This window comes from Rosa rugosa, chromosome 6 (assembly GCF_958449725.1).
Source record: "Rosa rugosa chromosome 6, drRosRugo1.1, whole genome shotgun sequence".
NCBI classification, from domain to species: Eukaryota; Viridiplantae; Streptophyta; class Magnoliopsida; order Rosales; family Rosaceae; genus Rosa; species Rosa rugosa.
The window spans coordinates 34,203,818-34,226,914 of record NC_084825.1 but is presented as its reverse complement, the minus strand read 5'-3'; the positions used below and the strand labels follow the sequence as shown (position 1 = coordinate 34,226,914).

Here is a 23,097-nt window from a genome sequence, read left to right as displayed (position 1 = left end):
GTGACATAATGATCCGTATATTAAAGACTTTGCATGGACATCCATTCTTCAAAACGAAGAGAAGTAAGAACCAAAAATTGGTTCAAGGAGATGCACCTGCGCCTCACGGCGCCAAGACTGTGCAAGACCGGCCACTTAGGGCTGGCGCCGTCTACCCCCTACGACAACAACATGGCTTTGACGCCATGGACCATTCTTTGACTCCTCCTTCTACTTCTAAAGTCAATTGTGACTTCATGGCTCAACCAAAATCCTCATTGGTTGTTTCTAAAGCCCATCATTCGTTCTGCAAAGCCTGATCTTTAGCAAAATTAGGATCGAGACCATCCTATGCAAAGGACACTAAAGAAAACATGCCATTCTTGCAACGAATCCAAAGTGATATTTGTGGACCTATTCAACCACCTTGCGGACCATTTTGATATTTTATGGTGTTGGTTGATGCATCGACACGTTGGTCACATGTCATGCTATTGTCCACAAGGAACGCTGCATTTGCTAAACTCCTCGCCCAAATTATTAAGTTAAGGGCTCACCACCCTAATCATCCTATTAAGTCTATCAGGCTAGACAATGCTGGGGAGTTTACATTAAAAACTTTTGATGAATATTGCATGTCCATCGGGATTGAAGTTGAACATCCTATTCCTCATGTTCACACCCAAAATGGTCTCGCAGTAGCCGCAATTAAACGACTACAAATGGTCGCTAGAGCATTGGTAATGCGCACCAATCTCCCTATTTCTGCTTGGGGCTATGCAATATTGCATGCAGCTGTGCTTATTCGTTTGAGGCCCATTGCCACTCAACCATTTTCTGCGTCCCAGATGGTGACTGGGTATGAGCCTGATGTGTCACACTTACGCATATTTGGGTGTGCAGTTTATGTGCCAATTGTGCCACCACAACACCAAAATGGGTCCTCAACGACGATTAGGCTTTTATGTTGGATATGATTCTCCAACGATTGTCCGCTACTTAGAACCCTTGACAGGCGATCTCTTTACCGCTAGATTTGCGGATTGTCACTTTGATGAGACAGTCTTCCGGTCGTTAGGGGGAGATAAGAACATAAATGTTCAACAGGAACGACAGGAATTGTCGTAGTCTGTCCCCACTTTGTCTCATCTTGATCCCCTAACTGCACAATCCGAAATTGAAGTGCGAAGAATTATCGATCTTCAGAACATAGCAGAATTGATGCTTGATGCGTTTTCTGATATCGCTAAAGTAACGAGATCACACATACCTGCTGCAAACGTGTCTGCAAGGATTGATGTCCCTAAAACTAGAGGGCATGACGCCATCTCAAGAGTACAGGAGCATGGCGCCAACGTCCCCTATATGGGTGACGCAGTGGTCAGGCCCACGGCTCCTGTTAGGAAGCGCGGGAGGCCCATAAGTTCAATGGATTCTCGCCCAAGAAAGAAAGCGAGTTTGACACAAAATAATCCATTAATCATCGACGTGAATAATCCATCTCATGAAAATATTCCAGATTATGGTTATGTCCAAGAGACATCATTGTGGGACGCTCCAATGTCAGAACCAATTCCAGATAATAGAGAGATCTCCATAAATTACACTAGTGTCCATGAGATGATGAATAGAAATTATATGGCTATTGATGATGCATTTGCATATCATGTTGCAAAAGAAATTATAGAATATGATGATATCGAACCTCGCTCTGTCGAAGAATGTCAACGAAGAGCGGATTGGCCTAAATGGAAAGATGCGATCTAGGCTGAATTAGATTCACTAACAAAAAAACAGGTATTTGGGCCTATAACGCAGACACCCCCAGATGTAAAACCTGTTGGCCATAAATGGGTATTTGTTAGAAAGCGTAATGAGAAAAATGAGGTGGTTAGATATAAAGCCCGCCTCGTGGCGCAAGGTTTCTCACAACGCCCTGGAATCGACTACGAGAAGATATATTCTCCTGTAATGGACGTTATAACGTTCCACTACCTTGTCAGTTTGGTAGTTTCTGAAAAACTTGACATGCAGCTTATGGATGTGGTTACAACATATCTCTATGGGGATCTAGATTCAGAGATATATATGAAGGTTCCAGATGGACTTCAATTACCCAAATCAAGTGGCTCTAAACCACGGAGCGCGTTTTCAATAAGATTAAAACGTTCACTATATGAATTAAAACAATCCAGAAGGATGTGGTATAACCGTCTAAGTGACTACTTGATTGATAAGGGATATATTAACAATGAAATATGCCCATGCGTGATCATTAACCTAATCGTAGCAGTTTATGTCGATGACATGAACCTAATTGGAACTCTAGATGAGTTAAAGGAAACTGCTAAATACTTGAAATCCGAATTTGAGATGAAAGATCTTAGGAAAACACGGTTTTGTTTCGGTTTAGAACTCGAGCACCGTAGTAATGGGATTTTGATCCATCAGTCTGCATAAACTCAGAAAATTCTAAGGCGCTTTAATGAAGATAAAGCAAAGCCTGTGAGTACTCCCATGATTGGCCGTAGTCTTGAGCCCGGAAAAGATCTGTTTCGTCCAAAGGATGAGGACGAAGAATTATTAGAGGCCGAAGTGCCCTATTTAAGTGCAATAGGCGCATTATTGTACTTAGCTCAATGCACAAGACCGAACATCTCATTCACAATGAACTTGTTAGCTCGACATAGCTCTGCGCCAACATGCCGCCATTGGATTGGTGTAAAGACAATCTTTCGATACTTAAAAGGTACGATTAATATGGGCCTATTTTATCCCTACAGAGAGAAAAGGAATGACAGAAATTTGGGATCAGACCCCAAGAGGCAAAACGTCTCCGGCCATGACTTTGCCACCGGACATGCTGTCGGCGTCCCCCTACTTCTCTCCATCAAAAGGACAATGATGTTTTGCTGATGCAGGTACCTCTCTGACCCTCACAAATGTCACTCCCAAACGGGTTATGTCTTTACCATGGGAAGCACTGCGATATCTTGGAGGTCTACAAAACAAACCCTTGTTGCTACTTCCTCAAATCATGCAGAGATTATTGCTCTACATGAAGCCGTGCGTGAATGTATATGGGTAAGGTCTGTAATTAGACATATTCGAGGAAGTTGTGGTTTGAAGTCTACCACAAATGAACCTACATGCATTTATGAGGACAATGCAGCTTGTATTGAGCAAATGAAGTTAGGTTTCATCAAGGGCGACAACACCAAGCATATATCACCTAAATTCTTCTATAATCAACAACAACAATTGCTTCTAAAGATTAAAGTGAATCAAATCCGATTAGAGGATAATGTAGCGGACTTATTCACTAAGTCGTTACCTAAATCCACCTTCAAGAAACATGTGAAGAACATCGGATTAAGAAAGTTATCCGAACTTCCATGATTGTAGCAATCAGGGGGAGATATCGACATCAGGGGGAGTTATGACATCTACATGTTCGATCTCGAAGAGTGAAAGACGTGTTGTACTCTTTTTCTCCTCCTCGAGCTTGTTTTTGTCCCACAAGGTTTTTCACTCGAGCAAGGTTTTTAACGAGGCAACGGATGAAGCGTCACCACCACGTTTGAGCGGCACAAGGGGGAGTGTTGAAGGAAATCGACTATGTGTGCCTTATCAAACTAGGATTAGTTTCATGTTTGTAATTGGAGAGAAAGTTCTAGAATTCCTAGTCCTATTTGGAATAGTTTTCCTTGTAACATTAGAACATGTACTTTGTAATCCCTATATATAGGGCTCTTATTCTCAATAATGAAATACACAATTCTCTCTTCAATCTCTCTTGAATCCTTTATTCTTAAACATTGATATATTTGTTTGTGCAAGTTTTGATTATACATTATTCAGATCTTAATCGATACTTTGTCTTGTTTCTCAGATTTTCATTGGGATATCGCTTATCACAATCTGATTATAGCAACAGATGGTGATGCATTTGATCAGTGCAAGAATAAACCGAACTTGGGTCACTATACAAGTGGAAATTAAGCATTAACCTTGGGTGAAGTTGGATACTATTATTTCATGTGTGGGTTTGACTGCAAATCTGATGGCATGAAGATGTCGGTGTTTGTGAACTAGATATATATATGTAACAAATGCATACCTTTCTAAAGAGGAATCTGTACCAAGTTGCATGTGAATTTTGATTTCATTTCTTGAGGGTGTAAATTATATATGATTTATAGTTTCACAATAAAATTAAACCTGAAAATGAAGGATCTTTTGAATGTAAAACAAATTGAGAGTAGATAAAACGATGGTCTGTACAAATATGTTAGAGTCAGATTAAGCAAAATTGACGTCCGAGCCAGAAACCCTTTCTCCTCGTCCTCCCTTTGTAGCCGCAAGGTCGATCTTGCTCGTCTCCCCTTGTTATCACATCTCTGTTCCACTTCCCTGAATTCAGACTAACTCCTCGGTTTGGATTCCTTCTTCGCATTTTGTTTTGCCTTCCTTTTTCCCTCGATTCCCCCAATCCAATTGTTAGGTTACCGTACTGCTTTCTTGATGCTGTTGGTAGCCATGGCTCTCGGTGGTACTGCGGGGTAGTGTGTGTCGATGGCGGGGCTCCTCCCAGTGTCTAATTGGGCGGCGGCGGTCTCAGTGCTTCAAGACCCTTCCTTTCGAGGATGCTCTACGGTTTGACTCATTGATCAGGGTGGCGATGTTGTGGTCGGCAGCGGAGACGGCAAGACCGGTGTTGCAGACGACGGGGTTTCTGGTGGTGGAGGTGTCCCTGGCCTGGGACCTATGGCTGCTGGCGGCTCGGCTCCATGGTGGCTAGGGTGTGCCATGGGCCATGGGCTTTTGGTTGGAGTTTGGTTGGCTATTGGCTAGGGAGCCCGATAGTTAATTTTCTTTAGTTTCTTTTTTAGTTCTCTTTTTATTTTCTTTTCGTTGTATTTTAATAATGAAACGGAGCTTGGTAAGGAAGGTTTAGGGTCCATCTGAGACATTTTTTTTTAGTATTTCCCTACTCTCTTTCCCTATCGTTAGAGCGTGCTGTGTTTATCAGTACAAGGTTACGTTTCAGTACTCATTTTATCGGGGTCACACACGTGGTGGGTTCCTTTGTAACTTTGTTGGCCGGAGTAATGAAAGTGTTCACGTTTCTTCTAAAAAAAAAAAAGGACTAAATACTGTTTAGTCCTTGAGCTTTTGACCATAAAACACTTCAGTCCCTGACCTTCTAATTTCACACGTTTAGTCCTTGTACTTCAAAATTTCAGACCAATAGGTCATTGTTGTCTAAAAGTCGTGGCAAAATGTCTATTATGCCCTCAGTTCTTTTTTTTTAAATTAATTAATTACTTTATTTTTTTTTGGAAAAGGAATTTTTTTTTTCCCTTTCTTTCTTTCTGTTTATTTTTTTCTGTTTTTTTTTTTCCTTTCTTTCTTTCTGTTTGAAAAAAAAAAGAACAAATAAAATAAAGAAAAATAAATAAATAAATAAAAGAGAAATTAATAAATTTATTGAAAAAAAAAGAATTGAGGGTATAATAGACATTTCGCCGCGACTTTAGACGGCAAGGACCTATTGGTCTGAAATTTTGAAGTACAGGGACTAAACGTGTGAAATTATAAGGTCAGAGACTGAAGTGTTTTATTGTCAAAAGCTCAAGGACTAAACAGTATTTAGTCAAAAAAAAAAAAATGATGGTTTGTAATGATTGGTTTTACCCTTAGTTTATACTCATTTTTTTTAGTACTTAAGCGATTAAAAAAGTGTTAGATTTATTGTAAAATTGTCTTCTATTGTTGGTACTCGATGTAGTTTTATAAAGAGTTAGATCTTAACAAAATTCGTAATTTTTCATGTTGTAGATAAAAAGATGGGATAGACTCTGTTAGAGTGGTGTCTCTTTCTCTTTTTAGAGCACGACCAAAACTTTTTAGATGTATGATAAAATTTAGGAAAGAATCCTCATATGGTACCTGGACTATTGTCGAATGCACATTTTGGTACCTAAACTTTCAAAACTACCCTAATGGTACCTAAACTATTGCTCCGTTTCTCAATATGGTACTTCCATCCAATCTGCCGTTAATTTTGCCTATGTGGCTTATTCTTATAGGATGACATTCATCTCCCAAAAAAAAAAAATTAATAGGCAAAGTTAACGGCAGATTGGATGGAAGTACCATATGGAGAAACGGAACAATAGTTCAAGTACTACGAGGATTTTTCCCTAAAATTTGAAAGTTTAGGTACTAAAATATGCATTGGACCATAGTTCAGGTACCATTTGAGGATTTTTCCCTAAAATTATATATATATATATATATATATATATATATATATATATATATATATATCCGGCCCTAGTTGGATGATCCACTCCCAATGAGGCCCAAAAACCCCTTCCCACACCCAAAAAAGTAGGCCAATCCAATCAGCCTAGGCAATCTTGAAGCCAACACAAGCCGAACAACACCACCAAGAACAGCACCTAGATCTTCTTGGAAATGCATTTGTCATTGCGCTGCAATGCCATCGTAGAAACTGAGTGCACTGATAGAAGCATGAAATGCATATAATATAATAATATAATGTTTATTTTCCTGTATTATGTAAAACCAGATCTGGAATGATGAATCCAGATCTTCTCTTTATTATATAGTATTTATGTTTGTTTTATTTTGACATAGACAATCATTACAAAGTCTCAAAACATTAATAAATCCACTAGCATCTTGATTGGGTAGGAAAAAAAATTAATGGCCGACTCATGAACGATGTGGTACGATAGCTAGGAGTAGTTCTAGTAGTGGACTTGGCTTAGCTAGTAGAGTGGGGACCGATTCAATACAAATGGGTTTCCCTCTAAAATTAATGGGTTACAAGAATGATGAATCTGGAATGATAAAAACCAGATCTGGAATGATGAATCTGCAAGTGTTGGCCTAGTATTTTGAGTGTTTTTGTATCGGAGAACGACTGCAGGTTCCTCACACTTTAATCACTTTATCAATTTTTGACAGGAACGAAAGAAATGCTAACGCAGAGGATCATGACACAATTACCAAGAGAAACGATAGCACTAGACCTTGCCTCAAATTTTCTCAATAATAACCATCACTGTTTCGAAAGGTCCCGCCACAATTGTTTTTGTCCCGGCCCGGCCGAACGCGAAGGAAACCAGGAGACTTGAATAAAGCGTATCTGTGTGACATAATAGATATAATTCGATGCGAATTATTAACATTTGTTCTGATCATTATCACAAGAACAAATCCCTGAGGGCATATTCAAATATTCAATCACAACGACCAGACCAAAGCTCCACTATTTCTTTCGACCAAGAAAGGACGGACACGGACCTATATATATATGCATGCTTGTTATTGCTTAATTAGCCACAAACCGAAACGTTAAGAATTATTTGCTAGCCCAAGTGTTTAATATGGCAGTGGCACAATACTCGGCTCTTGCTCTGATTGCGTTTCTGGTTTCTCCGATCATGGTGATGGTGATGGTGATGGCAAATTCATACGAAGTTGACTGGTCAACTGAAATTGCTTCCAGTGGTTTTGCTCATGAAAACACTTTCTTTGCTGGAGATGTACTCAGTGAGTGATCTAGAACTTTTTTTTTTTTTTTTGTTTCATAGTGATCTAGAACTTTGGCAGCATAGCTTTATTATTTACCAGATTCATTTGCTGCATTTTTCAACCTTTTCTCCGGAAACAGATCGACCACCACATTTGAATGTTCCTATTTTGCCAAATGCATACCCGATTCCATAGCTTTTGTGTTAATATCAATTATGGTGTCATCCATTATGAAGCAGACTGGATGAGACTATATGAACATTTTGGTTTCATAGTTCGAACTTTGAAACGTTCAATCCTTGATATTATCCTTGATCTTTGTTAAATTTGCACAGTATATGGTGGCATTCGGACTTTTTAGATAGGCTAGGGCCGCTAGGTCATCGTCTACTATTGTTAATTAATTTGTCATCACTTTCCTTTAAATTTGCACAGTATATGGTGTCATTCAAATTTGATGGAATGATTTGTATATTACGTTATTGTGTTTAACATGTTTGTGCAAAATATGATTATATATTATTCAGATCTTAATTGATGTTTTGTTTTGTTTCTCAGATTTTCATTACGATAAGAATTATCACAATGTGGTTGTAGCAACAGATAGTGATGCATTTGAACAATGCAACATGGAACCGAACTTAGGTTTCTATACAAATGGCAATGAAGCATTAACCTTGGTTGAAGCTGGATACTATTATTTCATGTGTGAGTATAACTGTGAATCTGATGGCATGAAGATGTCAATGTATGTGTACAATTAATATGTAACAAATGCATGCCTCTGTGGAGAGGAATCTGTAGCAAGTTGCTTGTGAATTTTGATTACTGTACTTTTCTCGAGTCTGGTATAATAAATTGTAAATCATATAATTTTGAGTATGATAGAAGCCGAAAATATAAAACGACCATAATTTATGTGTTTAGCCGTAGTTTATTGTATTTATGTGTTTGCTTTTTTTTTTGGTTCTTTTTTGTCTAATTTATCTTTCATACCACAATTTAAACTAGTGTTAGATTTCTTGTAAGATTTTGATACTCTATCTAGTTTCTTGAAGATTTAGGTCTTAACAAATTCAAAAATTTTCATGTTGTAGATAAAAATGATGGCCTATGACTTTTCAAAGTATTGACTCTTTCTTCTTTTGGATACAGACACGACCAAAACATTTCTGGCTAGGGCATTAAGCCTTATGCTAGGATCTATATATTTCGACATAGACGCTCATTACAACATATATACACTCAAAGCATTAATAAATCTACTAACATCTTGACTGAGTGGGAAAAAGTGCAGTCATAAATCATGAACGATGTGGTAGGACCAGCTATATATTAGTATGATTGGGTAGGAAAATCGGGATTCGTATCGAAAATAGTTAAAACGGGCCTGTATTAGAAACAGAATATTACTATTTCGGCCAGACCGGTATAGTACCGAAAAACAAAACTCAAAACAGTCAATGTTGACAACAGGATTCGAACTTTGGACCAGCCATATAAAATAATCAAGTCTAACCGCTGCGCCATATAGGCTGATAGTAATATAATGAAACTCTTAGCTACTTATAGGATTGTTAAGTATCGAAATTTTAAAAAATAATAATAAACCCAGTGGGGCACGAGACCCATTGGGCCCCAACGTGGCTCCACCCCTGCCGTCAGATCTATCCCTATCGATTTTGATTTTCTTTTTTATGATATGGGTTTTACCAATTTGTGCATGTTCAAAGAAAAAAAAAAGTATTTCCAAAGTAATGTTATATTTTCTTTCTTTTCTTAAGATCTGGTTTGTAAAAGTTGAATGGAAAAATTCAAAATACTTCTTTGATGTTTGAGTTGTAAGCAATGACTAAAATATCGAATATCGAGGAAATATTGATAAAGGAAAATGATGGAAAATGTGATAAAAATGTCACCTAGTTTTCCATTTGATAAAAAGGTCCATTATGAATTGTTAATAATACTAATTTAGTCCTTATTAGTAATGAGGTAATGTTAAAAAATGTCAGTTTTTAATTTTTCTGATTCCCATTATGCCCTTAAAGTCAAAAATCCTAGAGCTCAAATCTTCTCTCTCTTGTTCTTGGCTATTTCGGAGAGAGACCAAGGGAAGGAGCAAAAAATTTCCAATTCCCGTTGGATTCCGGAACCGGAGGGTGGCGGCGGCTCGATTCCAGCGAATGTGTTTTGCTGCAACCGTGATATTCGGCGCATGTGCTTCTGATTCGTCGCCGTTGCTGATCCCGACTTGTGGTATTGGACTTTGAATTTTCTGCTTTTGGATTTCGATCTGTTTTTGTAGGTTGCATCGACTCTTGCGTGAAATCTTCATAGTTTTTTTTGTCATTTTGTTGGAGTAGGAGTAAATTGTAAGGTTATCTCAATGTCTAAGATCTCACACCAATCAGTGGCTACGCCTACTGGCTTGGCCTCGGTGTCCACTATTCCGGCATGCAAGGTAATTCGTCTATTTTCTTTCACTATTTCGAGTTTAGATCTGTTGGCATACATCAAATGAAAATCTGGCTTACAAATTATGTTGTTTATGTTCTGCACAAGAAACACTCGTAATTTGGATCTAAATGAATAGTCAAAATCTCGGTCCAGGTTAATTAGTTTTCATCATCAGAGAGATTCTAAGCAGTACAATCAAATTTTGCGTTGCACAGCCACCAATTTGGTTGAGTTAATGAATTGAATTCCTTTTTTTGTTTGGTCTATTAACGTGAAAACCTGTTCCACTAAAGAGAAAAAAGTTTGAAAACATGGAACACGGAGTGGACTCAGTTGTAAATTAGAGTGATCAATTCATGTTTGCTGGTTAAGAAGTGATCTTTATTACAATTCATGTTCTTGGAAGGGAAATAGATTTGTGTAATGAAGTACTAGACTTGGTTATCTGTTTCCTCACTCTCACATGTGTATCTGGTTTATGTGTTTTTAGTTATTTGGTAAGGTAGTGACATTGCAATAATTTGGTAAGGTAGTGATTGCATGTATGTTCTTGGATGAGAAAATTGACTATGTGAGATTGCAATAATTTGGTAAGGTAGTGTCTCGTTCTTTGCTTTTTCCAATGAGCCATCTTAAGTTATGTTTTCTTGTAGTTCTGAAATTTTACTTTGATAATTTCTCTGTGTTTTTGAAAGAAAGAAACAAATGTGACCCTTAATGCCAGAATTTCAAGTGGACTGTGTAATTAAGTGATGAAAACCGATGAATTAAGTAGATAGAGCTGTGACGTAAGAAACTAGTAGATAAGGTTAAGTATAGACTCATGTGGTGAACTTACAAGGCATGATATTTTGCAGGTCAATCAGTTGGTTCAGGTTGCACAGAAGTGCCAGAGTACGATTGCTGAAAGGGGATCTGATGGGGTTTCTCAGCAGGATCTACAAGCAAATAGTAATTTGTGAGTTTTTGAGGCGATCAACCAGTTTGGTATTCAATTTTAATGTCTCCTCATAAAGAAGTAGGGCTTCACTGATGTTGTTTGTTTCCTTCAGGGTTCTGACAGCTGGGTGGTAGCTCGCAAAGAGTTTGGAATTGCAGTCGCTGAATGACTTGGCTTTTCTAAAATATATGTGAGGTGTTTGCAGGCATATTTTATTGCATTCATGGACGTGATTGTTGAGTTAGAATATAATGTTCATTTTTTTATGTTATGTATATCTTTATACTTGAATTTTATTTTAGTTGCTAACTTTCTAACTTTTAACAGATATCAGAGGTTGTGAACAACATGAAAGATTTGATTGAATTCTGCCAGGAAAACAAAGTTGGCCCAATTGGTATTTTCCTGTTTTCCAATTCCTCTTTCCATTTTGTAATTCTCTGCTGCTGCTTTGCATGGAGTTGAGCATATTGTTAGTAATTTCTTGTTCAATTAGTTGTATATTTGTATTCCGGCACCATCTTAGACAGATTCTTGAACAAACCATTATATGGTTTTGCCACTGATATCCGCTTGGTATTGCTTGTAGCTTTAATTTACTCATTCTATGAGTTAACTATCTTCTGGTGAAGTAGTTGTAGTGTTCAATTTGGAGCTAATAGGCATGCTTCTTGAGTATTATGTTTAATTAAGTTAATGGAGGTTTTGGACATGGTGGATCTGGAGTTGACTAGAATCAGCTTGTTGTCGTCTTCACATCTTTCCTGTAGGAAGTAATGTTGCTCTTGTTTCTTGTATTTGATATATAATGCGGTGAAGTTGGTATTTGGCTACTTATTTCTTGCTCTCATTGATTCTTTCTCATTTCCTTCCTCCCTCTTTGTTGTGCCAAACTTTTTGTGAGCTCCTATGTTTTGCTTGTTGCTTGTTTCAGTTGTTGATTATATTTCTTTATATTGATTTCTTTGATTGACCTTCTGCTGAAAATTGCAGAGGGCTTGCAGGTTTATCCTCGACATGCGAATGCAACCAAGCTGCAGATGCAAAGGATGCAGGAAATGGAGCAGTTAGCAAGTGTTCAGGGCATGCCAACTGATAGGAACACATGTAATAAGCTAATGGTAATAACAACCAGCACATGGCCAGTGGAGGAGCTTTGAGTGGCTCTGCACAAGCAGCTTTAGCGCTGACCAATTACCAAAATCTGCTCATGAGGCAGAACTTGATGAATTGAAATGCAAATTCTCTTTTTTTTATTCTTAAACGAGGAGCGATTCTTAAACGAGCTCTCATCTCAAGATTATGTGAGAATTTCACTTTTTTTTATTTTTTTTTATTCTTCTAGCTTCTTCGAGTTGCTTCGTAACTAGGGACTTGGTCTGGCCAATGACTTGATCAGTGACCTGTGTATAATAATGACATGGTCAGTGACATGCAATGTGATTTGGCCAGTAACTTAGTCAGTGACGTGTGTATAACAGTGACATCGTGACATGCAATATGACCTGGCCAGTAACTTGGCAAATAACATGTGATTGACAGTGACTTTAACAGTTATGTGATCAGTGACATGGTCATGACTGTGACATGGCCAGTGACTTGAGGCACTTAAACTTCACAAGTATTTTTTGGACAATGAATTCAAGCGTAAGACAAAAATATATACTCAATCATTAGAGAGAAGATTTTATAGTGATATTAGGAAGATTTCAAGTGGTTTTAGTCAAAGTACAACCACAACACTTTTTTCAATTAGGACAACCTCCCATAAGTGCATTAAACAAAATAAAACATAACCACAATTGGGTTTGAAGACGCCTCAAAAGGAAGTTCTCGACAGTGAGTGATTAAATTCTTCCAGGGTATTAACAGTGACATAGTCAGTTACTTGATTAGTGACATGGTCAGTTACTTAGTTAGTGACATGTGATTAACAGTGACTTGACTATTAAATTGCACATCCTCAGCCAATGCACGCGCTGGTATTAAAGACTAATTGTGTGAGTGTGTGAGTATAGATGGGTTTTGGGTGCCTGTGCTCTGAAACAGAGAGAGGGAGATTACCATACAACGAGATAGATTCCTTCATCAACTTAAAACTAGAGTCAACAACTTGCTTTACAGATGCGTGGACACAAGAAGACAGAGTAGGCCTTGCACCAACCATACTCCCATGTGAAAGAAGAAGAAAACCTTGTAGCATGTTAAAGTAGGTAGTAATGTTTTCTTCAAGCACTCTAGCTTCTACTATTTCTCCACTCCAAATCATTCCAACTGTATAATGAATAGAAGTCACATTAGATTACTCGAACACGTGGCAACTATACCACACGGTAGAAGGACCTATGCAACTGAATAGAAAATTGGATAGACCAAAACATAAAGGTCGGATCTCCTCCAACATGCATTTCCTGGTAATACACAGGCATCATCTTTTCACTTTTCTTCTATGAATGTGGAAAATTCGTCAATTTGAAGGATTTCAACATTTAGAAAGCTGCTGACAACTGAATTGGACAACATTTAGATAATCAATAAGTTCAAAACATAATTAGAATATCAAGGTCTTGTAATTGTTTGGGTAGAAACAGAATGCTCAACTTTTCAAATTGGCATAACGAAAATTACTAATAATCAACTTGTAGGGAAATTTGAAAGCATGAGGTGTGCAACAACAGAGGAAATTCTCAAAATACATTACATATTCTTCTTGGCTCAGCTATGTTGGACTTCTACACGAACATTTACAACAAGAAGACTCTTGTGTTGATATATATTTCTATCTTAAATTGTTAATCATATATGCGCAACAAGAATGATCAATACTGTGAATGATCTTCATATGTGCAATTGGCTCCTCTAATTCAAGTATCTGAACTGTCAATACTCCATTAATACCTACCAGAGCTCAAATACATACTTGAATTGAATCAGTTAATCAAATACTAAATTCCAGAAAGTGATGAAATTTACTTTGAGATAGTCAAAGACCCATGAACAAGCAGCATGTGCAAGATGCTATGAACCAAGACTACACAGAACATGATTTGAGTATGTGGCATTTACTGAAACGATGCACAGTAGACCAGCAAGCAACATGTGCAAGATGTTATGAACCAACAGTAAAATTACATTGCTACAAAGTACAGTGATTAAAGTATCAATTACGAAACCAACAAATGCAATTCGAAAGCATATAAGATGCGGAGGTGAAAACTGTGCAGTAAATAAGACACAGAAGGTCGAGAACTTCAATTAGCCAATTCGATATACAGAAGCTTATAATATTGGGGTGCCCCAGGAGAATCCAATTTTGCAAATAGTTTGTCTTCTGACAAAACATAAACACAAATAGACTTGACTTGGAGTCTTTCACCACCTATAAGGCTATAACCATGCAAAATTCCTTTCAACAATAAAAGGACCCATGTTCCTCTAATCTCTGGAAGTGAAACAAACACAATAAAAGTTTCTCCAATTCACAATTAATTCAGGGAGAAGTACCAATTATTACTCTTACTGTTGCATAAGCATTGATAATACTAATAATATGAAACAAATTCAACAACAAGCTTATACTCTTAACAATCTCTCAGACCGTCGGCATCACCAGTCATGGTGAGTAACAATAAAATATACCTTAGATCAACCTTGCCAAAAACAGCGAACAAAGAAAAAAAAAATTGCAATATTTCCATGAACAACTTCACAAATCATGTAAATTTTCAACTAATTGAAACTATAGGAAAAGTAATTCTTATGATAGTAGAGATAATGAAACCAGAAATTCAATCAAGTTTACAAACCTGCGGGTGTTTTCAGTTTGCGAAGATGAAACTCATGGCGTGGATCGGAAAAACTCAAGACGTCATCGGCGACGGCGAATCGGGTTCTGAGGCCGCGGCGGCTTTGCTATCGGCGGCAGTGGCTGCAACTCGAGACTCGGCCTGTATTGATCTTATCTCTTGATTGAGTTGAGTTTCCGGTATGGCGACTAGTTCACTTTCGGCGTCGCTCCGCTCATGGCGTCGTGTCACGGGCCGAACTTTGCAATGCGCAAAGCGGACCGTGCGGCACTTGCTAGCAAGCAAGTCAGCCAAGTGAGTACCTTGCAAGGAACAATGAAAGCCACACGATATTAAAATAGTGCTAGTGACAAGCAAGAACACAATTATATGAATGTTGGGGCAACCACGAAGAACAATGAATAATCGAAAGGAAAGATCAAAGAGCAATCTCACGGGGCACAGATGATTGAATAATTCCTCTTTTATTGATGGTAAGACGGTAAGGGAGGCAAAAGTACATGTGCTTACCTATACTAGTTCCGTAGTCCAAACTATGCCGACTAGGAACCCCTCCCTATAGAGCATATCGGCCTTACATGAACTTGGCAGGGGGAAACATGAAAAAGGTCGAGGAGACTAATTGCTAAATAAAATAAATTACATAATTTGTAAATTACCAAAACAACCCTAGCACGCAAGCAAACCAACCAAAGGCTTAACTAATGACCCTGGACAAGGTTGCTTGCGGCATTACAAGTGCGGCCCCTAACATCCTCCCCCACTTAAGCTGTCGGCGCTCTCGACGACTGCCTTGATCTTGAAGTCTTCAATCTTCTGCTGGAACTTCTTCGTCAGGACGTCAGCATTCTCCCAACTGGTTTCTTCATCTCCCAGACCCTTCCACTTGACCAGGAACTGCTGGCATGGGCGCCTGGACACTCGGATCACTCTCTCTGCTAGGATCTCCTCCACTTCTTTCGGCTTTGGTGGTCCGATGTCGACGTGCTCCCGAACAGGCTGGTTGCGTGCTTGATCTTCACAGTCTGGCTGGTGCGGCTTGAGGTTGCTGACATGGAAGACGGGGTGAACTCTCATCCAGGCGGGAATATCGACTTTGTAGGAGCACTTCCCCACTTTAGCAATGATGGGGAGCGGTCCTTCATACTTCCTGAATAGTCGTTTGTCTCTGGAGCGCAGGAACCTGAGTTGTTCCGGAAGCAGCTTGACAAGGACCATGTCCCCTGCCTGAAACTCCCTGGGCTTGCGGCCTTGATCTGCCCACTTCTTCATTCTCCCCGCCGCTTTCTCTAGATAGGCTTGAGCGATCTCGGCATTAGTCTTCCACTCTTTTGTGAAGTTGAAAGCACGCGGATTCGCCCCTTTGTAGACTTCTTGCACCGTATGCGGCAAGAGAGGCTGTTGGCCAGTGACAATTTCAAAAGCACTCTTGTTGGTGGATGAGCTCTTCTTCGAGTTGAAACAAAATTGTGCAACATCGAGCAATTGCGCCCAATTCTGTTGGTTGGCATGAACGAAATGGCGCAAGTACTCCTCCAACATCCCGTTGAACCTTTCTGTTTGCCCATCAGTCTGTGGGTGATAACTTGAAGATATGTTGAGCTCAGACCCGAGCAACTTGAATAGCTCGGTCCAGAATGTTCCCGTGAACCTAGTGTCTCGATCGCTGACTATGTTCTGAGGCACACCCCAATACTTTACAACATGCTTGAAAAAGAGGCTTGCTGTGTCTTCCGCCGAACAGTACTTTGGGGTTGGCACAAATGTGGCATACTTTGAAAACCTGTCAACCACAACCAGGATGCCTGATAAGTCTCCCACCTTCGGGAGGTTAGTAATAAAGTCAAGGGAGACACTCTCCCATGGGCGAGTAGGAATAGACAGTGGTTCCAACAGCCCTGGAGTCTTTTGGCGCTCAATCTTGTCTTGCTGGCATGTCAGGCAAGTCTTGGTGTATTCCGTGACATCGTCTCGCATCTGGGGCCAGTAGTACCCCTGCTTGAGGAGTGCATGGGTCCTCTGCCATCCAGGGTGACCTGCCCACAGGGTGTCGTGACACTCCTTCATAAGCATTCTTCGCAGTCCGTCCGCTCGCGGAACAAACACTCGTCCTCCTTTGGCCATCAATATGCCATCCTCCATCCAAAACCGACGGCTCTTCCCTTCCTTCACCATTTTCATGAGGGATTGCGCCACGGAATCCTTCTCCAGACTCTCCTTGATACGTTGCTTGATGTCTGTGGCAATGATGCTGCTCGACAAAGTGGCCAACACCTTGAGGGTGGCAAGGTCAGCCTTGCGACTTAGAGCATCAGCAACTTGGTTTGTGTGCCCAGCCTTGTGTTCGAAATGGAAGTCGAACTCAGCGAGAAACTCTTGCCATCGAGCTTGCTTTGGAGTTAACTTCGGCTGGGTCAGGAAGTGGCTGACGGCTGAATTGTCTGTCTTCACAAGGAACTTTGACCCCAACAAATAGTGTCGCCACGTCCTCAAACAGTGAATTACGGCTAGCAACTCCTTCTCCTGAGCCGCGTACCTCCTCTCAGCTTCCGAGAGTTTATGACTTTCATAAGCAACAGGGTGCCCTTGTTGCAACAGGACTCCTCCTAAGGCGAAGTCAGAAGCATCTGTCTGGACTTCAAATGGCAGGTTCAGGTCGGGTAAGGCAAGGACCGGATCTTCCATCACGGCCTTCTTCAAATCTTGAAAGGCCTTCTCACAATTACTACTCCAGTCCCATGTCACTCCTTTCTTCAAGAGTTCAGTTAAGGGGGTCGTCTTCTTTGAGTAATTCTCAATGAAACGTCTGTAGTAATTGGCCAGCCCAAGAAAAGAACGTAGCTCTTTCACATTCTTGGGGTTTCTCCACTCCTTTATGGCTTCTACTTTCTCCATATCCATCCTGATTTGACCCCTTTCAATAATGTGACCTAAAAACTTGATGGTCACTTGCGCGAAGGAGCACTTTTCGCGCTTGACATACAACTGGTTGTCCCGCAACCGTTGGAACACCAACTTCAAGTGCTCTACGTGTTCTTCTAGGGTAGAGCTGTACACCACTATGTCATCCAGGTACACTACCACGAACTTATCTAAGTACTCGTGGAAGACTTGGTTCATCAAAGTGCAGAATGTGGCTGGCGCATTGGTCAACCCGAACGGCATCACCAGGAACTCAAAGGCGCCATAACGGGTGACGCACGTTGTCTTGGGTTCATCTCCTTCTGCAATGCGAACTTGATAGTACCCCGAGCGGAGGTCTAGCTTTGTGAAATATTTGGCACCACTGAGTTGGTCAAACAGATCTGCAATCAGAGGGATCGGGTACTTGTTGCGCACCGTGACTTTGTTGAGAGCCCGATAATCCACACACAGTCTCCAACTTCCATCGTGTTTCCTTTGAAACAGCACAGGTGCACCAAAGGGGGCTTTAGATGGCCTAATGAATCCCGCCTTGAGCAGGTCTTCGAGCTGCTTTCGAAGTTCCGCCAGTTCTGGGGGTGCCATTCTGTAAGGTGCCTTTGCAGGTGGTTTGGCCCCCGGAAGCAGTTCGATCTCATGGTCCACACTCCTCCTTGGAGGCAATTCTTTGGGAAGTTCAGGAGGCATCACATCTACAAAGCTCTCCAATACCCCTTCAATCTCCTTCGGAATCACTTCTCCTTTAGTCTCATCCTTTATCAAAGGAACTGCTACATAGGTAGGCTCATGACGCTTCACGCCTTTCTTGAACTGGAGGGCGGACAAGAGACGGGGTTCACTTGGTTGCTCGATTCTTGCCGGAACCACACACGGCCTTTCTCCCATAATAAGTAAGTGTTGGGCACTAGGAATGGGAATAGCTTTGTTCGCCAACAAGAACTCCATCCCCAATATGACATCAAAGTCGTCCATCTGGACAACTACGAGGTCAGCCTTCCCTTGCCAGTGACCTAACTTGAGTGATACCCCTCGAGATAGTCCAGTTGTAGGTGAGGCCTTAGAGTTCACAGCTTTCATGTGGCCAACATCCTTCTCCAACTTCAGCCCCAACCTCCGTGCTTCAGGTTCTGACACAAAGTTGTGAGTGGCCCCTGTGTCAACCATCACGCTCTTGGCTACCTTTCCATTAATACTACCATCTATGAACATCAAGCCTTTAGCCTGAGACTTCTTGGGTGATTGTGGTCGCTTCTCCACCGCACCCAAGAACCTTAGAGCTCCCATGTGACCAGGTTCCTCCTCTGGCTCTTGCTGATCTTCCATTTCTTTCGAGTGAATATGAGCCTGTAGGGCAGAGAGGGCGGTCTTGTGAGGGCACTCATTCACTCTATGCGGTCCCCTGCATAAGAAGCATGCTAGTGGCCTTGGAGCATAGCCTGAGGGATTAAAGGGTCGAGGGGTGAAGACCCCTGTCGAGGCAACAGGCTTGGACGTTGCCGTGTCCCTCGTATTCACTACTCTCCTGTCCCCTCCTCCTGAGTTGGAAAACTTGGACTCCGCTCCCCCACTTCTACTCGGTCCAGGCCTTACATTTCTGTTGACATTCACATTCGAAAACGGCTGAGTCTTCTTAGTAGAGTTCTCTTCGAATGTGTAGTCCGTCAACCTTTCAGCAGCAGCCTGTGCGGAGGCCAAATCTTGGACTCTCTGCCGCTGAAGTTCGGTCCTCGCCCAGGGCTTTAAGCCTTCCAGGAAATAAAACAGCCGATCCTTCTCTGACATGTCCGGGATGTCAAGCATGAGCACCGAGAACTTGTTTACAAAGTCTCGGATGTTGTTGGTGTGCTTGAGCTCCCTTAGCTGCCTTCTAGCAATATACTCTACATTCTCGGGGAAGAATTGAGCTTTGAGCTCCTTCTTAAGATCCTCCCAGGTGTCAATGGTGCATACCCCTCTTTGTATGTCATTATACTTGGTCCTCCACCATAGTTTAGCATCTCCTGACAAATACATTGTCGCCATGTTCACCTTCACCTCTTCCGAGTCTGGCTTCACTGCTCGGAAGTATTGCTCCATATCAAATAAGTAATTCTCAAGCTCCTTGGCATCTCGCGCCCCTCCAAAAGCTTGAGGTTCTGGTATCTTTACCTTCCTGTAGTCCGTCACAGGTTGGTTTCCCATCGCACGGATGGTTAGATTGAGCTTGGTATTCATCTCCACCAGCTCGTTTCTAAAAGCATCAATGGTGACTCGGACATCTTCTGCCATATTGTCCACAGCCACCTGGAGTGTGTCAAGGGCATCACTCATCGCCCCCATTTGCTCGTTCGGAACAGGAGCTTCTTCCTCATTTCTCTCCCTTCCGCTACCTCGAGCTTTCCAATTTTCAAGGGCCACAACTCGGTCCTTCAGGCTCTCCACCTCTATCACCCGCGCCGCCAACTCATCTAGGTTGACGCGGTCCAACACATTTGTGATATCAATCAACCTATCCGGCACTCCCGCAAGTTCTCCGAGTTGTTGGTCATACCAATCGAATCTTTGTTGGTTTGTCATCTTCCCCGACATCGTAGCGAGCTTCTTGAGCCGAGTTGGCTCTGATACCAACTGTCACGGGCCGAACTTTGCAATGCGCAAAGCGGACCGTGCGGCACTTGCTAGCAAGCAAGTCAGCCAAGTGAGTACCTTGCAAGGAACAATGAAAGCCACACGATATTAAAATAGTGCTAGTGACAAGCAAGAACACAATTATATGAATGTTGGGGCAACCACGAAGAACAATGAATAATCGAAAGGAAAGATCAAAGAGCAATCTCACGGGGCACAGATGATTGAATAATTCCTCTTTTATTGATGGTAAGACGGTAAGGGAGGCAAAAGTACATGTGCTTACCTATACTAGTTCCGTAGTCCAAACTATGCCGACTAGGAACCCCTCCCTATAGAGCATATCGGCCTTACATGAACTTGGCAGGGGGAAACATGAAAAAGGTCGAGGAGACTAATTGCTAAATAAAATAAATTACATAATTTGTAAATTACCAAAACAACCCTAGCACGCAAGCAAACCAACCAAAGGCTTAACTAATGACCCTGGACAAGGTTGCTTGCGGCATTACAAGTGCGGCCCCTAACACGTCGCTACTCGTGGAGTTGTGGCTCTTCATTTCGAGCGTGACGATTCCGACGGACATGGCTGGCTCCGATCACAGAGAGAGAGAGAGAGAGAGAGAGAGAGAGAGAGAGAGAGAGAGAGAGAGAGAGAGAGAGAGAGAGAGAGAGAGAGAGAGAGAGAGAGAGAGAGAGTAATGGTCTGAGTCCGAATGGAGGAGGGTTCAGACAGGCTTGGGTAACAGGAGGGAGAGAGAGAGCCGCGGTGGCAGTTTTTGTAATTAAGTTCAACTCTAGTGGTAGGTAGTAAAGTGGTGACCTTAATTATCATGGAGACATTTGTGTATCCTGAATTATAATAAGACACTTATGACCTCTTTTATCATTGGCCCTATTGATAATCTAATAAATGAAAATTTCGATAGAAATATCGAGAAAAATTTTGATCTAAGTAAATTTTCAAAAAAAAATGATGGAAATTTAGAAAATAATATGCAAATCATTAATGAATTTTCATGATCAGTAACCTATAGTATTTGATAAACTTAATTGTATAATGATTGATATGTTTTAGGGAATTGATATTTGAGAGAGAATTTGCTGTTCTTTCATTGATAATAGGGGCATTTTTATATAGAGGATTACAAGGCATAGATTCAGAGTTGTACAAGGAAACGAAATATTACATTGATTGGATATCTCCAAGATTCTCTGAGATTATCTCTAATTCTAACCCTATTATCACTAAGTCAAGTAAACCTAGAGTTTGGGCCAGACGCAATCTGGATTTACTTAAACACTCCCTCTTGTGTCGCCCAAACGTGGTGCTCCTCTCGTTGCCTCATCAAAAACCTTGCTGAGTAAGAAAATCCCAGTGAGACAAAAATAACCTCGATCGAAAGAGAAAAAGAGCATAACACACCCTTCATGTTTCGAGATCAACATGTAGACATCTCCCCCTGATGTCTGCATCTCCCCCTAATGACTACGATCATGGGAGTTCGGACATCTTACCCAGCAGATGTTATCAAGACTCACAATATCTCCGCCAACCGCTGAGCAAAGCTCCGCTCCGGCTGGCCAAATCTCCTCTCTTGCTGTCCCGTTCCCGCTGTCCAAATCGACGCATCCTCTTTCAAATGCTAGCGAGTCACCGTCATGCTCACCATCAGCACACTCAAAGCACGGCGTTCAACTCATCCTGCTTCAACGTCGATCACCTCACTCTTTGGTGTTCACTTCCTTCACTGCCCACGCTTCGGCCGCCGCCGCACTCCATTTGATAAAATTAAACTTGAGGTCCTCTCAGTTGATCGACCAGCCCTCAGTTATCCGTGCAAGTCTCCAGCCAAAGGTCCGCTAGCCACATCACCGACAATCTTCACCGCTAAGAGCCACCGCTGGCCTTCCTCCGCTGGATAACCCTGCTAGCCATCCTCCGCTGGACAAGCTCAGCTACCAATCATCCGCCAGCAATCATCCGCTAGGCACCACCGTCAACCGCCAGCGCCAAGGGCCAGCTCCCAGCGCTCGCCATCAACGCCTAACTCCCAGTCTTCTTGGCTCTCTTACCGAACTGCACACTCAATTTGATCAATCCATGCTGCCTCCTTTCGTTCGCTCCTCGCCAAACGCAAAAGCACTTTGAAGCTTGTCCCTTTGCTAGCGCTTGTTCGATCAATCACCATCAGAGTCTTGGACGTCCGTCCAGTCCTCGTCGCTCACCCTCCCCGACAATCTGAGCATTAACCAACAACCACAAACAAAAGCTGCCATCTCATTGGCTCATGGCTGCTCCAAGACTTAACAGATAAGTTCCATCCTTTGACACCATTGCAGTCATACGCTACTGAAGTAATTAACATACTTGATGCCATGTTAGGCTCATATACTGCTTTATGCATGCTAACTCTGCCATACATGAGTATATATGACTTTTGGTACTTAGTAATTGACCTCATGCTCCAACTTTACATAATCGATCATCGACACATACGCATGTCTTGGTGAGGCTAGCTGTCCATACCAGCTCAAGCTAATTAAGCACAAGTAAAGTAATGAGCAATTAATGAACCTATTGTTTATTAACAGTATGATATAGGTGACCTTGATTTTTCTACACATGTGCCACCCATATTCATGCCGTTACACATGTTATTCAAGCATAAGGACAATTACCTTGTAATGCCTGTAACCATATGTATATATCCATACACACCTTGATTTCTCTTATCTCAACATGCATAAAGTACTTCATGTTGTATGGTACTGAGCCTTATGCTTCTCCCTTGTGTATATATATAGCTTACGGCA

The 23,097-nt window shown here is 41.3% G+C and overlaps 2 protein-coding genes across 2 annotated transcripts; both read left to right on the top strand.

Moving 5' to 3' along the window:
• The first annotated feature begins 7,237 nt into the window (after positions 1-7,237).
• LOC133714440 (basic blue protein-like) lies at positions 7,238-8,443 on the top strand. Its single transcript, XM_062140555.1, has 2 exons — positions 7,238-7,566; positions 8,107-8,443. The coding sequence occupies exons 1-2, from the start codon at positions 7,401-7,403 to the stop codon at positions 8,310-8,312; spliced, it is 372 nt and encodes a 123-aa protein (XP_061996539.1). The 5' UTR covers positions 7,238-7,400; the 3' UTR covers positions 8,313-8,443.
• Positions 8,444-9,561: 1,118 nt separating this feature from the next.
• Positions 9,562-12,316, top strand: LOC133718671 (uncharacterized). The gene is made up of 4 exons (XM_062145532.1): positions 9,562-9,804; positions 9,912-10,009; positions 10,863-10,963; positions 11,058-12,316. Exons 1-4 carry the CDS (start codon positions 9,585-9,587, stop codon positions 11,077-11,079), a joined length of 441 nt encoding a protein of 146 aa, XP_062001516.1. The 5' UTR covers positions 9,562-9,584; the 3' UTR covers positions 11,080-12,316.
• The last annotated feature ends 10,781 nt before the right edge of the window (positions 12,317-23,097 follow it).

Bases quoted from the DNA above. Each gene is read 5' to 3' on its own strand.
- LOC133714440 (XM_062140555.1), top strand. From the start codon at position 7,401: ATGGCAGTGGCACAATACTCGGCTCTTGCTCTGATTGCGTTTCTGGTT. The intron at 7,567-8,106 runs GTGAGTGATCTA...TTTGTTTCTCAG, and splicing joins CTTTGCTGGAGATGTACTCA to ATTTTCATTACGATAAGAAT.
- LOC133718671 (XM_062145532.1), top strand. From the start codon at position 9,585: ATGCCCTTAAAGTCAAAAATCCTAGAGCTCAAATCTTCTCTCTCTTGT. The intron at 9,805-9,911 runs GTATTGGACTTT...TTGTTGGAGTAG, and splicing joins GTTGCTGATCCCGACTTGTG to GAGTAAATTGTAAGGTTATC. The intron at 10,964-11,057 runs GTGAGTTTTTGA...TGTTTCCTTCAG, and splicing joins CTACAAGCAAATAGTAATTT to GGTTCTGACAGCTGGGTGGT.